We start from the raw sequence: 26,663 nt of genomic DNA, 5'->3' as shown, positions 1-26,663 counted from the left end.
CGTGCGACCAATGGGGTGCACGAGTTCAAATATTTTCGGCCAATGGGTGCGCGGCCTTTTCGCGAGACAGTTCTCACGCTTCGGCGCTCACCCCTCCTTCACTATTCCAGCCCCGCTACCCGCCCGCTGTTTCTACCAATCCCAGCGCGGCACAGAGTGACGTCAGAGAAGCTTCGCGACTGACTCCCTCCCTTCACAAGGTAACGGAAACTTTCTTTCTTTCTAAAGTGCTAGTGCTTGGTTATTTTACAACGAATACACATTCGCCACAGTGCTCAAGTGTCTAGACAGGAAAGAGTTGTTTTACTGCAAGTAAACTACTTCCATTTACTTTTCACACGCTGCGGGTAGATCTCTTCCGCCTACCCTTCACTCTAGCATCAGTGAACCTGTTACTTCCCTAGACCCATCCACTCTTTCCGGGATATATCCGAGTCTAAGGTTTCCCAGCGGACCCCTTTGCTTTCACCCAAGCTCCGATGAACCTGCTACTCTTCCGATGTGACCCTTACTAGGTTATGCCACTATTGGAATTTTGCCATTGAACCTCGTTACTAACATTTATTCACACATGTATTCAGGAAAAGCCCTAGTTAGTGCTTCTGGTTCTACCTAACCTGCACCTAACTTTCCTTGAGCCTGCGACCTTAAGGCAAATGGATTCTATTCACCACTTTGCCATTCAATTCCCCGGGGAGTTCCGACAACACTTAGCAAAACGTTTTACATACGCATGGATTAATACATATAACAATATAAGAACAAGAATAACAATTTTCAAACAATTCATAAATTTCAAAAGCAACACATTTCAAGAGAGTGATCAATTCCTCGAAACGGCCGCTCTTGTAGCAGTATCAATATACTAGCAGCTACCGACTTGACTTAGCCTAACTAGTCCTACCTAACCTTTAACTATTCCCTAACCATAACTCTGCTACCAGAAAATACTGATCGAGCGCGCGGGTCACCCGACCAATAATTTCGCCACTTCCGGCTTCGGGCCCATATATTTCAAATCACCATATACATTGATCGGATGACCTCACGGTCTACTATCAAATATTTGTGTGTTCCTTTCGTTATTCTTCAGCGTACCCGACTTACCATCCACCGACGCGGGTACCTATGACCACAATGGATCAGGGAGCTAGCTGTAAAAGGAAAGGCAGCAAAATACAAACCCAACAAATGACATTCAATAATCTTTGTAAAATGACCACGGACAACTGGAAGTTTTAAAGTCTTTATCTAATTTAGTAAAATTCAGAAATCATCAAATTCACAGTAATTAAGCAATCGATAATCAGAATGACAGAAAGTACATAGCTGAATAGCAAATAAGTCAGTGCAACCATTTATAAACTAATGGAACCAGGACACACTTAAAATGAAGGATCAGGAATTAGAACGTTTTAAGATGAATCACTAAAGATGGGATAGGCTTCGATTAGGACTAGTATTCTAGAATTATCTCAGAGAAAAATGAGACAGGAGTTCGGGACATTTATATCTATAGGAGAGTCTATGAAGAGAGACACGCTATGCTTTAAGGCAAAAGTTCTTTAGACAGTTTAAGTAAGGAGGTTCTAGACCATATCAGGAAATGACAAACTGCAATGCAAAATATAATTTCTAACAGGTAGGGTAACATAGGAACACGTTACGAAACAAATGCAAATGACTTTATGATTCAATGGTTGCGGCAAAGCATGGAAAATTTACATATGCAAAGGTATGTCTTTATTGAAGCAAAAGACAGAAATTCAGAAAGGTGCAAGATTCAGAGTTTTCAGAGTGATATTTACCTAGACTGGTGTGAAAACCAAACCCTGGCCACGGGTCAGTTAAGGACAGGAACCCCTCAAGGAAGGATACCCCTCAATGGACAGCAGGTGCAGAATGGACACCCAGGACAGGACAGGAAGACCAGATTAGGATCAGGACAGGACCGTCAGGACAGGAACCCTCAGGACAGGACCAGCACCCGCAGTTCGGAAGCAACGCCTGCGCTCCACCCTCTCTGCAGCTATCGATCAAGACCCCGATTGGGTCAGCGAACTCCCCGCAAAGTGCTCCGCCAGCACTTTAAGGTTTAGTAAAACCTTAGTCTATGGTCAATTTCGGACAGAGTGCTCCGCAGTACTCTGTATCTTTAGTCACCTATTGAGTGCGTTGGGTCAGTGACAGGTCAGCTAAACCAGACAAGTCGGACGTTTTCCCTAGGTGAACCCAGGGTAGATATACTGTTTTGGGACGGTGTACCACCCCCCAATGTTGCAAAGTGTCAGAATCCCTCAATTTGGATTGGTCCTAAGGTAGGCTTTGGGTAACACACCAATCAGAACAGACTATTTGGAGGCCTAATTTGCATCTCTGGGTACCGCCTAGCAAGATTGGGGTTCCCATGGGAAGCTGTACAGCAAACAATAGCGCAACACACAATGTATCATATAAGGAGCAACTTTCTCCGTTCTCGTAGGGCAGAGGTGGCTTTCCCATGAGCATCTTGACTGTGGCTGCCAGCTGGCTGAGTTCCACTGTCCAATGTTGCCACCTTTCAGTGCACCACGAGTATGCGCAGAAGGGACCTTCAATATGGCTCCCAACCGGTTCGGACCTCCATTTCCCGCAGTACATGAAAAGTAAGCGAGAACAAATTAAAACATAGAAATAAATGAATGCATTACATGTCATAATTTTGTACTTCATTCTTATCACTATAAAAAATATACTATGCAATTAGAAATTAGCAAAATATACACTGTCACAAGAGCAACTGCACGAACAGCACCACGTTATTACCAAAGCTGTGTATTACGCATGCGCACCCTTTCCCACCAAACTTATAACTACGTCAGGTCACGTGAGTGTGACTGACGCATGCGCAGAAGCAATTTTCCAAGCGGCGGCCATGTTTTAGAGACATGGATTAGTTGTATTAGAAAACACATAGGCAAGCTTCATCTACTTCGTTCGAATATAAAAATAAAGATTAGTAAGATGTACAAAATTTATTAATTGATTACACACGGGCGAGGTTCATGACTCGAGCAAGTCGCGATGCGAAGCTTGCTCTATCACAGTCATAGGCAATACCATATCATACTATACAATGACAGACCATACTATACAACTACAGGATATAATTGCTATTCGACAGGCCATACCATATGTACCGTATATTGACTTGCTTTACTATACCATCCCATGGCAGGCTATATCATACCATACTAAACTATACAATGAAAAGACATGCCATACTATTCAACGACAGGCCATGCCATACTATTCAGTGGCAATTTATACAATACTATACACTTACAGACCATACCAAACCATACTTTACAGTGAAAGGCCATTTCATAGTATACTATGACATGCCTTACTAATCATTCTGTACAATGACAGGCCATACCATAGTATACAATTACAGGCTGTACCAAACTGTACCATACTATGACAGACCATACCATCCCATGCAGTGAAAGTCTGTGCCATACCATACCATACTATCCAATGACCGGCCAGGCACATTATACTAATATACAATGACAGGCCATGCCATACCATGCTATAGTATAAAACAACGGTCCATATCATACTATGCAAAAGGTATCATACAATTATCTTTTACTTTATTGTATTTAGATTTTATTTTATTATGAATCCTTCTGTACAAAAGTTGTACAACATGACCAAATAAAATTGACAAAGCCAATCTATATTACTAAAGCATTACCTGTTCACTTTTACCAATGCTTGTTCTCAACTGCAGAGAGGATGCAGTGTTGGCATCTTGTGTCAGACAGAAGACTTGCTCCTAAGGTTGTGGAATAAGCAAACTATGGGAGCTGTGGTAAGGGCATGGGCTAGACCTTAGCTGGGAGGAACAATAATGGACTTGAAAAGGCATATGTTCCCAGATGTTGTTTGCACCTGTTGTATTTTTTAACCTCTGGATCTCTGGACAGGAAGTAAACATTTCATTGGCTAAGGTGATTGGGGATTATTTCACTTCTTCATTTGCACTGTTAGGACAGACAGAGTTCTGTCATGAAGCTTTCCTGGCTTGACCTGTACTTCTTTTTTCTTCTCTTTCAGCCGTCGTGGTTGGTGGGATCGATATGATGTCACAGTCCCTTGCACTTGCCAAAAAGCCACATGTAGTGATTGGTGAGCCTCTGTTCTCTAGCATGAATCTTTTAATCTTTAGCTCCCCCTTTTTAGGCCCTTCTATCCTTCCTTCTTTGAGCGGTTTCCTCAGCTCTTTATATGATTTCACCATTAGACCAGTTGATAGCATCCATATTAAACTGCAGTTTGAAGACTATGCATGATTTTTACATTCAGCTAAGCTGGATTTCGCACTCTTGCATTTTCATCAGTCTTACTCCATCCCATTCTCAATCCTAGTTTCATAGGAGTCTCTAAGTTGTACTTCTATCACACTGTCCCCCTTTTACCCTTCCTCTCGCATATAATATTCTTACTCCATGCACTAAGCTGCTGTTTTTCACATTTTGCACGTTTCTTCTCCACTTGCCTTCATTCTTTTCTACCACTTTTTCTACTTCTTCCTCTTTCCTACCATGTTTCTCCACACACACTCGCCTTTCCTCATGTTTTTATTTCCACATCTTCTGTTTATCGCCACTCAATCTGCTTCCTGTTTCTCTGTTTCCATCTATTGTCTCCTCTCTCTATCCTTGCTCCTATGCCCCAGTGGTCTCCTTTTGTGCTACCTATCCCTGACTGCCCTTCTCTCCTGACAGCCACCCCAGGACGCCTGATCGATCACCTGGAGAACACAAAGGGCTTCAATCTGCGGGCACTGAAATACCTGGTGATGGATGAAGCTGACCGCATCCTGAACATGGACTTCGAGACAGAGGTGGGGGCAGGATAGAATGGTTGTCTGCATCTACCCATTTCATTGATATCGACTTTCATTTGGGGTTATGGTGTATATTGTTTGTTTATAGAGAAGGAGAATTGTTAAAGTGGCTGAAAGGGTGAACTTTCTGGGCAGGTGGAAAAATTGCAGTGTTTGGTTGTCTAGTGCCATGTAGACTTCAGTTGTATTCTTGTTCCCCTGACTTCTCCCCTTTAATCTCCTCATTTCCCAGTGTCTCCTGGGTAGTTTTGGTTTTTCTATAGTTCCCCTTGGTTCCCTCTTTTTCCTGTATTCCCAGCCCCATTTCCCTGAGCTCTACAGTGGGTCTGCTACTTTGCCTTTGTTCTTCTATAGCTTAATTTATTCTTCCCTTACATTCCTCCAGATTCTCTGCCCAGATTCCCTTCAAACTCTCAAAGTTCCTTTATATGTTTCCGCAGTTCGGAGTCTGGTTATCTTCTCCTGCTTCGATTGGTTCAGTCTGTTCTTCTCACTGATCACTTGATTCTTCTGTCTTAATATTTCTTTGTGTTTTATTATCTCCAGGTGGATAAAATCCTGAAAGTTATTCCAAGAGACCGAAGGACTTTTCTATTCTCTGCTACAATGACAAAGAAGGTGACAAACAAGCTGTGAGCTGCCATGAAATAAGTCACCCCTCTGGAACTGTCTACTAGGAGAATTTTGCTGTCTCAATCTGTGCTTCTCATGTTTTGTATCTCACTCTAATCCAGGGGTCTTCAAACTGGGGGGTCATGGAGTGATAGAAAGTGGGTCCCACCATCCAGGTCACACTTCTGTCTATTATTATTATTATTTCCAAAAAAGTGTCCTGGGGCTAATAACCATATTCTGGCTGAAATGGCAAATAAAGACACAGAAGGGGAAGGAGAACCAGCCAAATGGGGTAACCTACAGGGTATAGGGCCAGGTTTTTATAGCTTCCTAAAGGATAATAGATCAATGGTGGAGCGAAACAAAGGTAGGTGAAAGTTCCATAACTGTGCGGCCCACACAAAAACAGTGAGGCCGACTATTCATGTTTTTTTGCAGTAGGTAACAACAAGAAGAGTGGCACCGGCTGAGAGGAGCATACGGGTATGCCCAGTGAGGAGAGATGAGAGGGTGAGAGTTGGTGGGATGAGAGAGGACAGCATGGGAGCGAGAGAATTAGATTTATGAGGTCAGGGATGAGGAGAAATGTGAAGTGCCGAAGAAGTGCAGAAACGCAAGAGAAGAAGTGAGTGTGAGCGAAAGGTGAGGGCACAGAGGAGGGATACTGTTAAACGGTGAGAGACGATAGCTGAGTGATGATCTGTGACATAAAAAGAGAATTTGGTTCGACGTGGGTGAGGGACAACAGCGATGAGGGAAGAGAGGGAGTACTGAGGTTGCTGAGGTAATAGGGGAGAGGGACGTTGGTTCAAGAAGGTGTGGAAGAACAAAGGGGAGATGTGAAAGATGAATGGTGGACTTGACAGGTGTAAGATACAAATAGACAGAAATTTGAAGGAAGAGACTTGAGGTGAAGGAGAGGTGTTGAGGGGAGAGAGAGGTGATGTGTACAGAGAGGCCATGAGATACATTCGAGAGAGGAAGACAGTGAAAAGACAGAATGGCAAGAGGTGATTAAACATGAAGTGAGAGGTTGAATGGGGAGAGTTCAGAAGTAGTAAATAGGGGTGAAAGAAAATGGCTTGCAAAGTAAGAGAGGGATCCAGGGTTGGAAGAGGAGAGAGGGATGGAAGGGAGGGGGTGAGAGGAAAGTGGCATGGGTAAACTGCTTAACTCTGCATAAGGCTGCCAGGGTTTTAAGGGACCCTTGCTGCTCCCGGCCAGTGCCAGGTGAGCTTCTAGTGTGGCAGCACTTATTCCTGAGGAGTGGAAGGCCCTTCACAAAGGTTGACTAGACATCTTTCTGTTTATTGATGTATTTTCATTATAAACTGGTACTGATGAGATTAAATCTTTCCTCAGTGTTACTGTGTGTAAAAATGTCAAAATAATGCAGCAATACTATCCCAAAATATGCGGCATCACATTATTTTTTCTTACCATACAATTTAGTTGAGCCTGCCGCATAATTTGGTCCTCACCTGCCTCATAATTCCAGTAGCTCTGCCTATAGGGTTAGAATTGTTTGTCAGGAGGGGGTCCTTACGCCTGAAAATTTTGACTGGGGGGTCTCAGCATCCAAAAGTTTGAAGCCCTCTGCTCTAATCACTTGTGTGCCTGGTGGCGTTCCACTTACTCTCTTCACTTTCTCTTTTCCCTCCCTTTGCTGTCTCTCTCCCCTTTCCTTCACAATGTCTTGCTCTCTTTCTCCTTGTTTCATCGTCGCCCTAAGTGGGAAGGGTATGACCAGACATGGGTCTCGTGCCCTCTGCGCCACTGGATTCAAGCTAGCCTAGCTGATGAGGGGTGATGGCTTGAAACCGGTCCGAGGATGCTTTGTCCGGTCCTGGGAGGACCTGGCTTGGCAGTTAAGGCTGGACTGTTCCCATAAGGAACAGGGTCAAGCCTGATTTGCATACGGCTGGGTCCAAACTGGGGTGGCATAGTGAGCAATAGAACTATGGATTAAACCCAGATCCTTGTGACGAGGGGGAGAATGTTTGCATTGTTCAGCATTCCGTACATAATTTGGTCCTTTTGCTTCTACATTGATTATAAAGCAGTATTTCTTCTAGTTAGTAGGCTGAGTCCTTTAGAGTGTGGATTTACAAACAAATGTTTCAGCGCTCTTTGCACCATGTCTGCCTCCTTGTTGATCTGGATGTACTCACATTATTTTTTTGTGAAGGTATGTACTGATGACCATGTGGCAGCTGTACAAATGTCTTCGAGTGCAATGCTGCCTCAAAAGGAGGAAATTGCTCCCTTCATTCTTGTTGAATCTGCCTGTTTTTTTTAATGTAAGCATTGTTCCTCCTGCCTTGTGACAATATTGTATTGTTTGCAATATCCATCTTGCAATAGTTCTTTTGGTGTCCGGGAATCCCCTATTTGCGTGTGTGAAGGACACAACACATTGTTCTCCTTTCCTGATCGGTTTGGTTCTTTCCGTACAGTACATAATTGCCCTGTGGATGTCTAGTGTGTGTAACGCTGTCCCTGCCTGTATTTTCTGCTCACAAAAGGTCTGTAAGTGGGTGGCTTGGGTAACCTGGAACTTCAGTAGTACTTTTGGTATGAACTTTAGCTTTGTCCTCATTGCTACTTTACCTTTATGTGTCTACAGAGAACTGTCCCTGGTTGGTGAACGCTTGTATTCCACTGACTCTCCTCAGTGAGGTGATAGCAATGCGGAATGCAGTCTTGAGAGTTAGGAATTTGAGTTGTGCATTGGTTTGAATGGGATGTCATTAGTTGCATGAGTACTATATTCAGTTTCCATGTAGGCATGGGCGTGCTCTTTGGAGGTGCCACCTTCTTTGTTCTCTTCAAGAAGCGTCTACCACTGGTGTGGTGAAGAAACATCTCCATATTGTGCCTCTTATGTATGCTACAATGGCTGCTAGGTGAACTTTGACAGTGGCATAGGAGACATGCTTGTTCAAGTAGGTGTCTCATGTATCTAATGATTGTGGCATCCTGTCTCCAGTCTCTCTGTGCTTCTCTGGCGTGTTGCACCATTGCTGAAATCTCCTCCACTAGTTGCTGTAGCATTTCCTTGTTGTTTTTAAGCTTCAGAAAAAAAGTTTATTCAAGAAGAAAAGACAAAAAAAGGCATTAAAATGTAAATACATAGTATCCCATGAAGTCATACATAAGGTTATATTTATGCAAAAAGGTTGATAAGAATATATACAAGGTGTGGCAATCTATTTTAAGATTACAACAGTATAACTCTATTAAACAGATTCAATTAGTCAGAAGTATAAAATACAGAAGTCAAGAAGGCTTTGAAACTTCTTGTTCCGAGGGAGCACTTGTGCAGGAAAGTCTGGCATGAAGATCAATAAACTTAGTAACTGGTGACCATAGCTGCAGACGTTTTGTAGCTTGAGAAATAGGATTTTTGCAGCGTGAATCTTTCTGGATTCACTATGCTGTGCATATTCCGCAATCTGGTAGTTGGGTCCGGAATCGTAGTCTTTTTTTCTCTTTTTTTTTTTTTTTTTCGTAGCCCAGGTGGGCGTCGATGTCCCACCATTTGGTGTACCTTCGGTGACGTCGGCGTGCTTCCGGCGGAAGCTACCACCCTTGGGCGCCATCTTCAGATTCTTTTTTCCGCCGTTGGGTCTGGATCGTCGCGTGAAGCTCCAGAAGTTTTGGAGGAGGAAAGAAGAAAATACTGCAAATATTCACAGGTGAAGACCTAAGAACATCGACAGAAGAGGACCTTTAGAGAGGAGACGACGAAGAAAGGAGAGAACTTCGAAATCTTCGACCTCCTTGAAGGAATGCGCACACAGGGGGCCCCCTGAGCGCAGGGATGTACAAGACGCCGTTTAAATTCTGCAAGAACTGCCACCACAAGTTCGCACAGAAGGACCAGCACCCAGTCTGCAACCTCTGCCTGCCAATCGACCACGAGAGCAGAGACTGCTCCGTCTTCAAGCCGAAGACACTCCGAATTCGAGAAGGACAGAGGACGGCTCACCACACGATGCAGTGCAAGGGCCAAGCCCCGACGCTTTACGGACTTGGCCTCTCCACCGACGATGAGGACAACATCGCCGAAGGACCAGATGACTTCACGGTCGCTGAGACCGATAAGAATACGCCTGATAAGGTAGGAGAGTCTACGACCCCGAAAACTCCCACAGGGCCTCAAACCTGAGGCAGACTCTCGAAAGTCAGAGCACAGAGCCTCGAAAGGAGCACCGGCGCCGACCAAATCGACGACCGAAGCTGCATCCTCCGAAAGAGCCCAGCGATCCTCCGAGAAGGACTCCCGGAGGCAGAAGACCAGCAAAAAGCAAAGGTCATCGAAGCAAGCCCCCGAAAAAGGGCCTTCGACTTCGAAAGAAAAAGAGCCGAAGAAAGCTTCGACGCCGAAAAGGGCGGCCGAAACGCTCGACGACTAGCAGGCCGCAGAAATGCAGAGAAAGAAGAGAAGGCTCGAGGCCGAAATGGAGAACATCCTTCAGAGAAAGAAGGACTTCGACGAAAAAATGAAAAGTTAAAAGATTCCCCCGAAGCCGGCACCGGCCGTCGCTGAGGTACAGGAGCTCGAGGAGTTCGACGTCGAAGAGCTGCCGAAAACTCCGGAACCTTCGGAGCACGAAGAGGAGGAGGACCTCTACTACACAGAGGGGGATTACGGTGAACAGCAGTCAAGCTACGGTTCAGGTTCCTCGACGGCCCAAGACCAGGAATGGCAGGACATCGAGGCCGAAAACCCAGAGGAGGCGGTGGAAACCTACCCCTCGAGGCCTTCGCCACCGGATGACATTGGGGCATACAATGAGGTGGTAAGAAAGGCGGCAACAGCTTATGGAATTAAGCTGGAAGAGGAGAAGCCAAAAGCAGACTTCCTGCTCGAGACATTGCTCCCCATACAGACAAGGAGCCAGTTTCTGCCCATGCTGAAGAGTATCACAGACCAGGGAAAGGAGGCCTTCAAGGACCCGGCTTCATGCAGATCTGTAACGCCGAGGACCGAGAAGAAATACAAATTCTCCTCCGAAGACCCAGCTTACATCAAGGGATCCGTCACAGCAGATTCTATCATCGCTGCAACGGCCAGAAAAAGGGCAAACGTCCCAACGACGTCTGGACCCCCACCTGACAAAGAAAGCAGGAGGATGGACCTAACTTGCAGGAAGATTGAGAAGAACGCTGCAACGCACTGGCGGATGGCGAATTCCAACGCCCTCCTGAATAGGCATCAATACCAGCACTGGGAGGAGATGGGACAGTTGCTCAAGCACCTCCCGGAACAATACCGTGAGAGAGCAGCACACCTGGTAGAGGAAGGGAAGAGCATCGCCAACTCATGCCTGAAGACAGCCTTGGATGGGGCAGAAACATCCAGCAGACTGATGGCTATAGGCATCACAGAAAGAAGACCAGCATGGCTCAGGATCTCAGGATTCAAGGCTGAAGTCCAGAACAACATCCTGAACACACCCTTCAGCGGTGAAACATTGTTCGGAGCCCCAGTTGATGATAAGCTCACCCAACTGAAGAAGGACAACGAGACGGCAAGGTCCATGGGAGCCCTGCAGTTCAGAGGGATGAGAAGGGGCACTCCTTCACGGAGGCCGAACGGCAGAGGTGGAAGCCAGCGAGGAGATTCTCACCAGAGTTTCCACCAGGGGCAACAGAGTGACAGCCAAGGCCACCAGGGACAGCAGAGGCAAAACTGGAACTACCAAGGCAGGGGCCAGTCCTTTCGGTCGAGAGGAAATGGACGGGGACAGAGAAGAAGAGGCGGTGAACAGCCCCCCTCTAAGTGACTTCACAAGAGAGAAAGCGCTCCACCACCCACACCCTCCGGGGGGAGGAGCACGGAAAAACAAAGAGGAGAGGGCTACACGGACAAGACACAAAGGAACATACAACTCCGGTAGGAGGACGATTGAGATTTTTTCTCCAAGAGTGGAGAAAAATAACAGACAAGTGGATACTCAATATTATGCAGTTCGGGTACTGCATAGAATTGGAAAAAAGGCCACCAAACAGAAAACCAAAGAAAAGACAGCACTCAGGAAGAGAGCTGCAACTACTGCAAGAGGAGGCCCAAGAACTCCTCCTCAAAGCGGCCATAGAAAGGGTCCCCTTCAAAGAACAGAACATGGGAGTGTACTCAAACTACTTCCTAGTGCCAAAGGTGGACGAAAGCCTAAGACCCATCCTGGACCTACGGTTCCTAAACAAATACGTCAAAACGCTAAAATTCTAAATGACGTCCCTACAAGAGGTCATTCCTCAGATAAAAGCAGGGGACTTCTTGTCCACCATAGACCTCAAGGATGCATACCTGCACATCCCCATGAACAGGCAGCACAAGCACATGCTAAGGTTCACAGTAAACAAGGATCACTACCAATTCACGACCCTAGCTTTCGGCCTAAAGTCCGCACCAAGGGTGTTTACCAAATGCCTCGCGGCAGTGGCCGCCCACCTAAGGAGAAAGGGGATACACGTGTACCCCTACCTCGACGACTGGCTGGTGAAGGCAAACTGCTACAGGACATGCAAAGAGCATGCAGAACAGGTGACAAGAATGCTAGCAAACCTGGGTTTCTCCATACACTGGGGCAAAAGCTCGATGGAACCAGAGCAGGTGAAGATCTTCCTGGGAGCCCAGATCGACACCATACAATGCAGAGTCTTACCGAGCGAAAAGAGAAAGCTCAGCCTACTGAGGGAGAAACGTCACTACCAGAAGGGGCGATCTCTGACACTGAGGAGTGTGAGCAAGATCTTGGGGATGATGGCATCATGCATTCACCTAGTCCCCAATGTACGCCTACAAATGAGACCACTCCAAGAGTGGCTGCAACAACAATGGTCACAAGCTACAGGAAGTTGGGAGGATCTAGTGGTTGTAACGCACAGGGTGCAGGAAGAGATAAGGTGGTGGACCAAGGAGAGAATAACAGAAGGGAAACCTCTAACACCACCGGACCCAACAGTGACCATCACCACAGACGCATCCCAGAAGGGGTGGGGCGCACACATGAACAGGCTCAGAGTGAGGGGTCTGTGGAGCCCTACAGATGCAGTCAGGCACATCAACTACCTGGAACTGAAAACTGTGTTGCTAGCCCTCAAGGCCTTTCAGAAACACCTACACAACCGGAAGGTGCTAATACAAACAGACAACACCACAACGATGTTTTACATAAACAAACAGGGGGGAACTCAATCGTTCCCGCTGTCAAACTTGGCACAGGAGATCTGGAAATAGGCCATACCACTAAAAATAGACCTGCTAGCCATACACCTGCCAGGGAAGGACAATGTAGAAGCGGATTGGCTCAGCAGGCAGACTTCAGCATCCCACGAGTGGGAACTCAACAGTCAGGAAACAGAGTCTATTCAGGAAGTGGGGCACCCCAACAATAGACCTATTTGCAACACACCGGAATGCAAAATGCCAATACTTTGCATCCAGGCAACCAGAGGCACGGTCCCAGGGGAATGCCCTATGGATAAGCTGGTCAAAAACATTTGCCTACGCTTTTCCCCCGATACCACTGATCCCCAGGGTTCTCAACAAATGTATGAAGAGCAACATGACGCTCATCCTTGTGGCACCACAATGGGCCAGACAGACGTGGTATTCTCAGATAATGGAGATGGCGCAGGGGCCCCCCCACAAGTTCTCAAAAAGAAGAGACCTACTCTCCATGGAAAACGGAGGAATTCTACACCCAGAGCCAGAGAGCCTCAACCTCTCAGCCTGGCTCCTGAGGACTTAGAATTTGCACACCTGAAACTACCAGAGAGCACCCTGCGGGTGCTGCGAGAGGCAAGAAGGCCCAGCACACGCAAGTGCTATTGGGAAAAGTGGAAAAGATTCACTCAATGGTGTTGCAAGAAACAGCTCCAAAGGAGACTGACCAAGGAGTCCACGGTGCTAAGGTACCTCACACACCTAATTAAGGCAAAGCTAAGCTCATCCTCACTGAGTGCACCTAGCAGCGATTGTGGCATACACAAGAGGAGAAACAGGGAGAAGCTTCTTCACATCTCAAGTCGTGAAAAGATTCCTGGAAGGGGCTAAGAGAATAGCGCCGCCAAAGAGAATGCCGCCACCGGCATGGAACCTAAATGTGGTACTGACAGAGCTCATGAAAGCACCTTTCGAACCCATCCACAAAGCATCACTGCAAATGTTGACAATGAAGACGGCCTTCCTGGTGCCAATCACCTCACTACGAAGGGTGAGCGAACTTCAGGCACTCACACTGCAGGAACCCTACATCCAGATACACAGTGACAGGGTCGTGATGAGAACTGACCCACACTTCATACCAAAGGTGGTGTCAAGGTTCCACATGAATCGGAGCATTCAGATCCCTAGCTTCTTCCAAAACCCCACTACAAGCGCTGAGAGGTCGCTCCACACCCTAGACGCAAGAAGGGCTGTGAGGCACTACATTGAAAGAACGAAGGAACACAGGAAGACGAAACAGTTCTTCGTGTCCTTCGCTAACAGTTACATGGGCAAACCAGTTACTAAAAACACCATAGCCCGATGGATCGCACAGACAATTCAGTCCTGCCACAAGCAAGCTGGCCAGGAGCTAACGGGAGGGGCACAAGCGCACTCCACCAGGAAGAAAGGAGCGACAATTGCCTTTCTGGCCAACACACCGATTCAGGACATATGCCTGGCGGCAACATGGGCTTCAGTGCACACTTTCACGAAGCACTTCTGCGTGGATGTACAGATGAACAAGGAAGCACAAGTAGGACAAAAAGTGCTTCAACATATTTTTAACAACCAACACTCATCTTCCACCCAACCGCCACAAAAGTAACGAAAACCGCTACAAAATCTATGCACAGCATAGTGAATCCAGAAATATTCACGCTGCAAAACGAATAGTTTCATACCTGTCGGTGTAGTTTTGCGGCTTGAAGATCTTTCTGGATTCACTAGCGAACCCACCCGCCTCCACCAGAAAGATGAGGCTGGAAAAACATGGAAAAGAAAGCAAGTTGGAACAATTACAAGATACGTGGAAAGAACAACGTTGAAAGAACGATTAACAAACATAGCCATGGATTCACTACAAAGACAAAAAAGAAAAAGAGACAGAAAAAAGAATCCGAAGATGGCGCCCAAGGGTGGTAGCTTCCGCCGGAAGCATGCCGACGTCACCGAAGGTACACCAAATGGTGGGACGTCGACGCCCACCTGGGCTACAACAAAAAAAAAAAAGAGAAAGACTACGATTGCGGACCCAACCACCAGATTGCGGAATATGCACAGCATAGTGAATCCAGAAAGATCTTCAAGCTGCAAAACTACACCGACAGGTAAGAAACTATTCGATACACAAGCTGTATCCAATCTGTGATTATGGCAAACTGCAGACCACCAAGCTTGAATGGGTAGTTTGGACGAGTCTTTCCAATATTTAGTTATGTGTTGAAATGCTACTGCTATTAATAAGTAAAAAATGTGTTTATTATGGAGGAGCTTCGCGCGCAACCAAGATGGCCGGGTGAGCTTAGGGCTCCCGAGACCCTCGCAACCTCCCGCAATTATCCTGTCTTATATCCTGCTTCTCACTGCTGTCTACGTGAAGACGAACCACGCGTGAGGCAAAATCTGCAATTGGATCCTAAATCGGACCTCGGGATCCGGAGTTATGGCGCCTTGAAGATTGCGGCCTATCCCTCCATGATGCCCGGCGGTGCAGTTGCCACGCTGCCCGATCTGTAATTGAACAACAGCGGCTTACAGGAGACTGGTGCGACCGATCTGATTGGTTTCACTTTCGGTTTTGATCCCAAAGTGACTGGTGACTGTGAATAGGCTTACCCCTGAGTTCGCGGATAACGATTGGGCCACCCGCGACTGTGATACCGCCTGTTCCCACCAGATACTGAGAACTTTTGACCCGTGCCCACAGTCCTGGGTTGTTGTCGCCCTATGAGACCGGGGGTCGCCTTTTTCCAGTCCAGCTCGACGGAGTCACGGTGACCCGTCACCACCAATGGCGGGGAAACCTGATGGGGACAAGCTGAAATCTAAGACCACTCGTCGAGGTGGCTCCACGCAATCTAACAATATGGACCGCTATACCCAGGTGAAGGGTTCTCCCGGGGGAGCCGGCACGAAGGAGCAGCCTACATCGTCGACCGAACCGACTTAACAAGATGTCATGGCCGCCATAGATGGCATCAAATCCTCATTGGGACACCAAATTGAGGCCCTTGCACATAAACTCGATACCGTGGCAATTGATGTGAATCTGATCCGTGCGGATTTGGGCAAAACCAATGAAAAAGTCAAATCTTTAGACATTAAGACGTCCAGCCTAACAAGTGATGTTACCGCACTGCAGACAGACGTCAATCGCTTGAAGAACAGCAGCGATCTCATTGTACGCCGTCTCGAAGACTATGAAGGGAGGGCTCGCCGGAATAACGTCCGCATCATAGGGGTTCCGGAAAAAGCGGAGGACCCGGCTGCAGACCTTTTCGTGCAGGACTTAATCATTCTCCATCTTGCACCCAAGGGACTGAGTACATTCTTTACTATTGAACGTGCCCACAGGGTCCCGGGTGGCCGTCCAAAGCAGGGAGCTCCTCCACGTCCTATAATAGCCAGAATCCTCAACTTTCGAGACAGGGTCGCTGTGCTGCAGGCTTCACGAACTAATGGCCCTACGCGGTTTGAAAATACCACGGTCAGTTTTTATCCGGACTTCACTCAATCAGTCCAGAGACAAAGACTTGGCTTCATGGGTGTGAAAAGACGACTGCGAGACATGGGTCTCAAGTACGCCATGCTGTTTCAGCCAAGTTAAGAATTGAGCATGCAGAGCGGACCTATTTTTTTCGATTGTCCAGATGTTGTGACTGACTGGCTTGATACTCTACCGAATCAGTCTTCTCCGGAGAGCCAGCCTGGTGGAGCGGAGGAAGGACAGCCAGAACAAGAATAGGTGCCGGCGGATGGTGTCCTGAGGTCTCTTGCTGACCTCGAACTGTGGTTCGATAACTCTGACAATTGACTTGATCATTATATTTCGGGGGTTGCAGGGTCAGTAGCGGGTCTTTTCCTCCTCTGTGTTTCTTCTTGTAGCTTAGTTAGATGGGGGGGGCGACAGGCACACTGCAAGTTTGGGAGGTTTTCTAGTGTTACGCAGGGTTGCAGGGTGGGGGGTATTGTAACGGGTTGTTGCTGGGGGGGTTGGGGGTTTTTGTTGGGGACAGTTTGTTACTTTTTGCAAGGCAACGTATATCTATCCTTTTTGAACGAAGTGCTGTATTCTATCAGGGGTTGGATCTTCTTTCCTTTCCGGGATGGGGGGTTGGTAGCTGAAATTGATGAGTTGGAATGTGAACGGTTTGGGGGATCCGGTAAAACGTAGTGTTGTGTTACAGCTGTTGAAAGGTCTCTCTCCAGATATAGTTCTCCTTCAGGAGACGCACCTGATTGGTAACACCTGTTGTGCTATGAACAGGAGAGGATACCGTCTGGTTGCACATGCTGGGTTCTCCTCTGACTCCAGGGGGGGTGGGTGTCCTGATTAAGACTTCTCTCCCGCTTGAAATTGACGCCACTGTACTAGATGACGGAGGGCGTTATGCTGCCCTCACGGGTAGGTGGGAGGGCCGGACCATTTCCCTGGTCTCTGTATATGTCCCGCCTGGCCTTCAATCAAATACTTTTGCAGACCTGGGGCCGGTTATTCTGGCTCTCCCTGAGGGATCATTGCTTATAGGTGGTGATTTCAATGCGGTTGTCTCTGGTCTTGTAGATCGACACCCACCCAGGGACCTCGGGGGTACGCAGAATTGGCTGTTTGATTTCCTAGACAACCTGGGTCTGGTCGATTGTTGGAAATTGTTACACCCAACGCAGCGCCAATATACCTTCCTTTCTGGTGCACACGGCAGCCTCTATAGGATTGATTATTTCTTGGTACCGGCAGGGCAGGCCCTCTCTGTCACTGAGGTTAAACATTTGGCCCGTGGTATCTCCGATCACTCCCCGTTATGGCTTAGGATGGAGCTGGGCTCTGAGACGGAGGGCCGTGTGGCTCCGATTAACCCCTGGTACTTTCGGAACCCCACAACTCGTAGAGCTTTGGTGAAATCTATTGATCAGTACTTCTTGGAGAATGAGGGTTCGGTTTCCTCGGCTGTATCTCTCTGGGAGGCCTTTAAGACGGTTCTCAGGGGCCAGGCCCTGTCATTGATAGCGAGTGTCACGAAACAGAGAGATGAGGAGGTGGTTAAAATTGAGACGGAGATTTCTGATTTGGAGCTTGAGCGTGGGGTCACCGGTGCTGTGACGCATGTACTACGGTTAAAACAGCTTGAATACAAGACATTGGTCACTGACGCAGCTAAAGCCATGAGTAGGGAGCAGCAGGGACGCCTATATGATGGCGATAAGGCCGGTAAATTAATCGCGTGGCTAGACAAGAGGAATAGGGCCAGTAGAGTGGTACCAGTGATTAAGACGGCTGGTGGTGCTCGGGTTTCAGACCCTATAGAGATTGTTCAGCAGTTTTCGGATCATTTCCAGATGGTATACTCCTCAGTTCAAGGCATGTGGGCTGCTAAATTCATATCTATTGCATAGATCGCCGCCTAGTGTTGGGTCCGGATGATTGCACATTGTTGTCCTGGAAGAGTCTTCGAAGTATCACGAGATGGGTGGCTCCTCCCCTGGACTACAGTGCGCATGGGCATCGACTCCATCCCCAGATTGTTTTTTTCCGCCATTGGGTTCGGATGTGATTTCGACGTCTCCTGTTCGGAATCGATAAAACAATTTCTTTAAGGCCAAAAGGCCTTCTTTACTTCGTCGGTATTGTTCGCGTTCGGTCTCGTGTGTACTCCAACTCTTCGAGTCGGATATCTGAGGAGTCGGGTGACTCTTCGGTCATCGAGGCCCTGTCGACGCAGCAAGACCCGGACGACGCTACGATGGAACGGAGCCTGTTCAAGTACTGCCCCGTGTGTGGATCGAAGTACCCACACATCGACGTGCATCCTGTATGCAACAAGTACCTGTCGCCGGACCACAACGAGGCCAACTGTATGGCCTGCTCGAGATTCAGGTTGAAGAAGACGCTCAAGATTAGGCACGTGGCGCGCCTCGAGGCCCAGCGATCGGCGCCGGCAGACATCTTTGGCGACCCCGAAGCAGACGAGCAAGAGCTTCAACTGCAGATCTCACCTACATCGGCGGAGGTCGAGGCCGACTACGGAGAACCCGTTGAGGACCTGGACCTAGACGAACACGTCGAGGAGTTAGGGGACGACGAGGAAGTTTATGGGGCCGCGGAAGATAGCTCGGAGGAAGAGCTATGCCCCGTGCGTACGTTTTCTAAGGCTCAGGTCACGGGATCGCCACACGGCCTTACCCACGACCCTACTCCTCAGTCCTCGGCCCCGCTTCCTGGCCCGGCTACAGACATACCAGTGGAGCCTCCATTATACAAATCGAAACCGAAACCATCAGAATCGAAAACAACAAAGATGGCTGACAAACCATCGACACCGCAGACGTCTGGGACTACATCGAAACCGTCGTCTTCGGAGCCCTCGAAGCCGCAGAAGGCTGTCGAACAGGCTAAGGTACCGAAAGGGGCCAAGGAGACCGGCTCGAAGAAGGTTGTCGAGCCAGTGTCGAGTAAGATGGTCGAGTCGAAGTCAAAGAAGACTGTCGAGACACCTTCCTCCAAGACTGCCGCACCGACAGGCAAACGGACAGTCGAAGCGAAGTCAGCGAGGGGCACCGAGCCGCAGTCTGGAGCCCCGACGCAGACAGATAAATCTGCTGCTCCAAAGTCTGCGACGTCGACGACTAAGGCCGGGACGGTGAAGCAAAGCGCAGCTGTCGAAGGTGCGTCCGCGTCCGCGCCTCCGCTACCCAAGGAAAAATCGTCGACGCTCGGTTCTTCCCCTGCGGGTGGACAGAGGTCGTCGGTCGGATCGACGAAGCCGTCCGCTTCTTTTACGAAGCATGTCTCGGACTCCCTGAAACGGTTGAGAGACAAGGCGTCGGAGCCGACCACGCCTTCGGTACCGAGGACATGTGTTCCACTGAAGAAGACTTCCTTGCCGATCCTCTATACGCTACCACCGAAGGTGGCGCCGAAGGCTTTTGCACCTCGTACGGTGCCCGAGGACTCGGAGCCATTGAGGCAGACTCAGCTAAGTGGAGGCTTTGGTCGACCACCTTTATCTGACGAACAAGAGGAGCATTTTATCGACGCCGACACGGGTAGATTAACGCTCTACAAGAGGAAAATTACATCCCAGCCTGTGGAATCCTATGTAATACCTCTAAAGAAGAAAAAGCCTGCACCAGACACGCCAGAACTTGTTGAACCCATTCCACAACGGCCTAGGCGGAGTCCTACCCCTTCACCCACTTGCTCAAATGGAGATGAGGATGAACAAGATCAGGGGTATAACTTCCCAGACAATACTGACCCTGATGAGCAGCAGGACTCATGGGTACACTCTGGTGATCAGGGGGACCAACAGGTGGTCGGTGACCCACAAATGTATGGGGTGAAAACTTCTCCAACTGAAGACTCTGCGGCGTTTAATGCTTTAATTGAAAGGGCGGCTGCAAACCATAAGGTGGAGATGCATGCCGACCCTGTGGAAGTTGACTTTTTGTTTGATACTTTCTCTGCATCAGAAAAAACTGTGAAAACACTTCCAATGCTTAAGGGGGTTCTCAAGCATGCCACAGACATTTTCGAGGAACCCACCAGAGCGAGGGTTGTGAACCCACGAATTGAAAAAAAGTACAGGCCGGCACCTGGGGACCCTACTTATATATGAGGCCAGTTGCCTCTAGACTCTTTGGTGGTCTCACATGCCCGCAAAAGGGCGAATTCGCAGACAACGGGTGAAGCTCCTCCCCCGGACAAAGAGTCAAAAGTGCTGGAGGCAGGGGGCAAAAGGGTGGCTGCGCAGGCAGCCAACATATGGCGCATATCTAACACACAAGCCCTATTAGCCAGGTATGATAGGGCGCACTATGACACCTTAGAGCAGCTCTTACAACACCTTCCAGACGAGTTTAAAGAAGGAGCCGAGTTGCTGATACAAGAGGGCAAGCTCATTTCTAACGCTGCAATTAAATGTGCGCTAGACGTGGCAGATACAGCGGCGAGAGCAGTCAACACAAGTGTTATGTTGAGGCGTCAGGCATGGCTCCGCATCTCAGGGTTCAAGCCAGAAATACAGACGACTATCCTCAACCAGCCCGTCAATCCAGACAGACTGTTTGGGCCGGAGGTTGACACCACCCTCGAGAAGATCAAAAAAGATACTGAGACGGCTAAGTCCATGGGGGCACTTCAGTCTCAGCAATTCAGAGGAAACACTTTTCGTCGCTCAAGTGCGCGGGGTGCTACCAGAGGACACTTGGCACAGCAGTCACATTTCGGCAGAGGAGGCGCCCAGGCCTCGTACCCAAAACAGCATAGAGGTGGTTACAGAGGCAACAGCGCCAAGGGCAGAGGCAGAGGCAACAATAGTTCCCGTTCCTCTGCTGCCAACAAACAGTGACTCTCTGTCACTACCCCCCGACCATCCAACACCTGTCGGGGGGAGACTCCAGCAGTTCCTGCCAGTCTGGACGTCCATCACCACAGACAGGTGGGTGAGGAAACTTATCCAGTTCGGTTATTGTTTGGAGTTGACGTCCACTCCACCCAACATACCACCAAGACAACGACCTATGTCAGCAGAGCACTTGCACTTATTGCAGCAAGAGGTTCTTGTAATGCTGCAAAAAGGCGCAATAGAGCTCGTGCCGGTGGAGGAAGAAGGCACAGGGGTTTATTCCCTGTACTTCTTAATCCCAAAGAAGGACGGCTCGCTCAGACCCATTCTGGACCTACGCCCCCTCAACCTGTACATACTCTCAGAACACTTTCACATGTTAACACTACAGCAGGTTCTTCCATTGTTAAACCAGGGAGACTTCCTCGCAACCTTGGACCTCAAGAATGCTTATTTTCACATACCACTCCACCCATCCCACAGAAAGTACCTCAGGTTCACCATACAAAACAGGCATTACCAGTTCAAAGTCCTACCCTTCGGAGTGACCACTGCCCCCAGAGTGTTCACGAAGTGTCTGGCGACTGTGGCGGCGCACCACAGGAGACAGAAAATACATGTCTACCCTTACCTAGACGACTGGCTCGTTCAAGCAAAGTCGGAACAGCAGTGCGCCGCATACATGTCCCACACAATTCACCTCCTTCACAGTCTGGGGTTCTCACTGAACTATCCAAAGTCGCACCTTCAGCCAGCCCATGTGCGGCAGTATCTGGGCGCGACAATAAATACTTTGACTGCTACGGCTCAGCCGAACCAGGTGAGGATCGACAACATCCAGTCGCTCATCCAAAGGTTCAGACCGCAACACTCACTCCCAGCGAGAGTGTTTATGCAGTTGATAGGCATGATGGCCTCCTGCATCTTCATAGTCCCGCACGCACGGTTGCATATGTGTCCGCTCCAAGAATGCTTGGCACGTCAGTGGACACAGGCTCAAGGACAATTGAAAGACCTAGTGTTGGTAACCGGTCGGGTATACAGCTCTCTGCATTGGTGGAATCCACACAACCTTTGCAAGGGCCGACCGTTCCAAGAGCCTGTGCCGCAGATCATCATGACGACGGACGCTTCTCTCCAGGGTTGGGGAGCTCATGTGCTCCACTACACGGTGCAGGGGCTATGGACTACACAGCAGAAGAAGATGCACATCAACTATCTAGAATTGATGGCAATCTTCATGGCACTCAAGTGCTTCAAGGTACATCTGTGCAACAAAGTCGTGTTGATCCGGACGGACAACATGACTGCCATGTACTATATCCAGAAGCAGGGGGGTACGCACTCTCCACAGCTGTCTCATCTGGCTCAGAGCATGTGGAAGTGGGCCATTCAGAGGAACATTTTCCTCATGGCGGAACACCTCCCGGGCAAGGACAATCAGATGGCGGATCTGCTCAGCAGGTACAGCCACCAGATGCACGAGTGGGAGTTACATCCATCAGTACTCCGCCCGTACTTTCAGCAGTGGGGTCATCCAGAGATAGACCTGTTTGCCACAAGGGAAAACGCAAAATGCCAAAGCTTTGCCGGCAGGTTCCCTCACCCACAGTCGCAGGGCAATGCGATATGGATGAACTGGTCAGGCAGATTTGCGTACGCTTTTCCCCCAGCACCTCTAATACCGCTGGTGGCAAGAAAGCTAAAGCAACACTCGATGACGCTCATCCTGGTTGCTCCAACGTGGGCACGCCAACCATGGTACACCACGTTTCTAGAACTCTCCGTGATACCGCATCAAAGGCTGCACCTCACACCCAGACTTTTGACGCAGAACCATGGCGACATTCAGCATCCAGATCCGCACCAGCTCAATCTGGCGATCTGGCTCCTGAGGTCTTAGAGTTTGGCTACCTTAACCTGCCTCCAGAATGCATGGACATCATCAGGGAGGCTCGGAAGCCCACTACAAGAGCTTGCTATGCAGCAAAATGGAAGCGGTTTGTCATTTATTGTACAGCACATAACATAAACCCGCTAGATGCCTCCATTCCTAACATCATCTGCTATTTGCTGCATCTTTACAAATGCAATCTAGCGTACGCTTCCATTAGAATACACTTATCCGCCATAGCGGCTTATCTTCAAAACAGGCAGCATCTCTCTGTTTTCAGGGTGCCTGCCATTAAAGCTTTTCTAGAAGGGCTGAAGCGGGTCATTCCTCCCAGGACCCCACCCGCTCCAGTGTGGAATCTCAACGTGGTCCTCACTAGGTTGATGGGCCCGCCTTTTGAGCCTCTACATTCGTGTGAGGTTCAGTTCTTGACATGGAAAGTGGCTTTCCTCATTGCTATCACGTCTCTCAGACGTGTTAGTGAGCTACAAGCGCTCACAATTCAAGAGCCATTTATTCAAGTCCATTCAAACAGGGTAGTGCTCCGCACTAACCCCAAGTTCCTTCCAAAGGTGGTGTCACAGTTTCATGTCAATCAGACGATTGAACTGCCCGCATTCTTTCCAAACCCAGAAACAGTAGCGGAAAGAATGCTCCACACGCTGGATGTTAAAAGGGCATTAATGTACTACATCGACAGAACACAACACTTTAGAAAGACACAGCAACTTTTCGTTGCCTTCTCAGCACCGCACAAAGGCAACCCTATTTCCAAAGCTGGAATAGCCAGGTGGATCGTTAAATGTATTCAGATTTGTTATCAGAAGGCTAAACGCACTTTAACGGTCCCCCCCAGGGCGCACTCCACACACAAGTTGGGGGCCTCCATGGCATTCCTAGGTAACATTCCTTTGGAAGACATTTGTAGAGCAGCCACGTGGGCTACACCACATACATTTACCAAACATTACTGTGTAGATGTGCACTCCAAACAGCAGGCAGCTGTAGGACAGGCTGTTCTCAAAACTCTTTTTCAGACTTCTGCAGCTGGCACGGGCGGCCGCCGCTAATGAGGGGACTCCTATGTATTCTGTGCAATAGATATGAATTTAGCAGCCCACATGCCTCGAACTGAATATGCTACTTACCAGTATGCATCTGTTCTTGGCATGTAGGGCTGCTAGCATTCATATCGCCCACCCTCCTCCCCGGCGCCTGTAGCAGCTGCAGATTACTTCTTACATTTCATCACTAGCATGGACATCATTTCTACTATCACACTCCATCTTTGCCACAAAGGCTAAAAACAATCTGGGGATGGAGTCGATGCCCATGCGCACTGTAGTCCAGGGGAGGAGTCACCTATCTCGTGATACTTCGAAGACTCTTCCAGGACAACCATGTGCAATCATCCGGACCCAACACTAGGCGGCGATCTATGCAATAGATATGAATGCTAGCAGCCCTACATGCCAAGAACAGATGCATACTGGTAAGTAGCATATTCAGTGTCAGATAGGCCGGAGGAGGATTTGCATCTCTTGCTACGGGATATCTCTTTGCCTCGTCTCTCTGACATGGATAGAGAGCTGATTGACACTGCAATAACGGCTGACGAGGTGGCTCTTGCGATTCGTTTGCTGCGTTCGGGGAAGGCGATGGGTCCTAATGGCCTACCTATTGAACTTTACAAGTTGAAGCCTGATAGAGTTGCTCCCTATCTGCGAGATATGTTTCTGGAGTCCCGGGAGTGTGGCTGTCTCCCTCGTGATCAGCGTTTAGCGACCATTGTGGTGATTCACAAGGAGGGAAAGCCCAGAGACAAGTGTGCATCGTACCGTCCCATATCCCTCTTGAACGCTGAACCTAAGATCCTGGCAAAGATCCTGGCGAACAGATTGATCACTGTTATCGGAGACTTGATCCATCCGGATCAGTCCGGTTTCATTCCGCACAGAAACACCGCTCTTAATCTTAGGCGTTTACATGGTGTTCTCGCGAGAGCATCGACGTTGCGTGAGCCGGCCATCTTGGCGTCTCTGGATGCCACGATGGCCTTCGATACTGTTGAATGGCCTTACGTGTGGGCCGCCTTGGCTAAGTTTGGATTTGGACCTGGTTTTATTGGTTGGGTCAGGCTGCTCTACGTGGACCCCCTTGCGCAAACTGTTGTCAATGGCCGTGTGTCTGCTCCTTTTTCTCTTGAGAGGGGGACTCGTCAGGGTTGTCCTTTATCGCCACTCCTGTTCACCCTGGCGCTCGAGCCCCTTGCCGCATGGATTAGATGGGAGCCTTCGATGAAAGGTATTCGGTGGTCTTCTACCTTTGAAGATCGTATCTCGCTTTACGCGGACGATATTTTATTACATTTGACCTCGCCGCGGAAATCTCTGATGGTACTGTGTGATGTCTTGGCCTCGTTCGGTAGGAACTCTGGCCTCATTATCAATTGGACGAAATCCTATTTATAGGTCCTCTCGGGCGATGTTCCCTCTCTCCTGCGTAACTGTCCCATTCAGATAGCTCACACAGGGTTTAAATACCTGGGTATTTACATTTCCCTGGACCTGGCAATTCGTTATCAGCAAAATCTTCTTCAGCCCTTGTCGTGATTAAAACAGGATGTCGCGGGATGGCGAAGGCTTCCACTTTCACCTTTAGGTCGTGCTGCACGCTTTAAAACTATGTCTTTGCCTCGTTTTCTCTATGCTCTACAGAATGCCTATGATATCATCCCCGCTAGCTATTTTCGAGCGATCGAGGACCTTCAGAGAAAGCTGATCTGGGACGGTAGACCGCGTATTTCTCTTGCTAAGCTGACGCTCCCGTGGTACGACGGGGGTATAGCCCTCCCGGATATAAAGCGTTACTACTGGGCGTCCCATCTGGGAGCTATAAACCATGGCATATATGGTCCCGAACCACACCCCGCTTTCGCCATGGATAGATGGCTACTGCCTGGTGGCGATTATTATAGGGCGCTGTATTCCAGGTCTGTCATCGGGGTGCTGTCCGGCCCCACGAAGATAGCGGTACGCTTATGGCGAGACGCGACCAACGCGACGGGGTGGACTGATCGTCTGACTCGGGCGACCCCGCTTTTTTGTTCAGATAAGCTTGGTAAACTCTGGAATACTAAAGGGTTCGACAAATGGGACCTTATCGGTATTCGCAAGGTGGGTGACCTCTGGGTTAAGGGGCAGGTAAAATCGTTTGAGTCGCTACAGGAGGAGTTCAAATTGAATAGCACTGAATATTTCCGTAATGTACAGGTTCGACATGCCCTGCGCTCGGCCTTCCAGGTTGGGGAGGTGGTTCCAGAGTCATCTCCACTCGAGGACAGGTTATTGGATGGTTATGTGCCGGATAGTACCATCTCCCTAGTTTATAAAAAAACTGATTAATGATAGAACAGACCTCCTCACATATCTCCGAGAGCAGTGGACCCGTGACGGCCTTGAACTGGATGACTGGCAATCTGCGATCTCCTCCCCAAAGGAGGTCGTGATCCCAGCTCGGCTCCGGTTGGTCCAGCTTAAGATTCTACATAGGATTTACGTCATGGGCCCTCGTCTGATCCATATGGGTTTCTCTAAAGATGGTCTGTGTAAACGTGGTTGCGGGCAGGTGGGGACATTCCTTCACATTATTTGGGAATGTTGTGAAGTCTCTACCTACTGGAGTGAGGTG

General features: G+C 48.7%; 1 protein-coding gene across 1 annotated transcript in view; it reads left to right on the top strand.

Annotated features, from left to right (window-relative positions):
- DDX47 (DEAD-box helicase 47) overlaps nt 1-26,663 on the top strand; it is a 229,183-nt gene that overhangs the window by 122,574 nt on the left and 79,946 nt on the right. Inside the window, exons 4-6 of the mRNA XM_078640767.1 lie at nt 4,105-4,176; nt 4,776-4,894; nt 5,444-5,515. Of these exons, the coding sequence (XP_078496893.1) occupies nt 4,105-4,176; nt 4,776-4,894; nt 5,444-5,515 (263 nt within the window). The remainder of the gene's footprint in view (nt 1-4,104; nt 4,177-4,775; nt 4,895-5,443; nt 5,516-26,663) is intronic.

This window comes from Lissotriton helveticus, chromosome 1_1 (genome assembly GCF_964261635.1).
Source record: "Lissotriton helveticus chromosome 1_1, aLisHel1.1, whole genome shotgun sequence".
NCBI classification, from domain to species: domain Eukaryota; kingdom Metazoa; phylum Chordata; class Amphibia; order Caudata; family Salamandridae; genus Lissotriton; species Lissotriton helveticus.
Note: the sequence above shows the minus strand (reverse complement) of the source record. Positions and strands in the feature narration are given on the sequence as shown.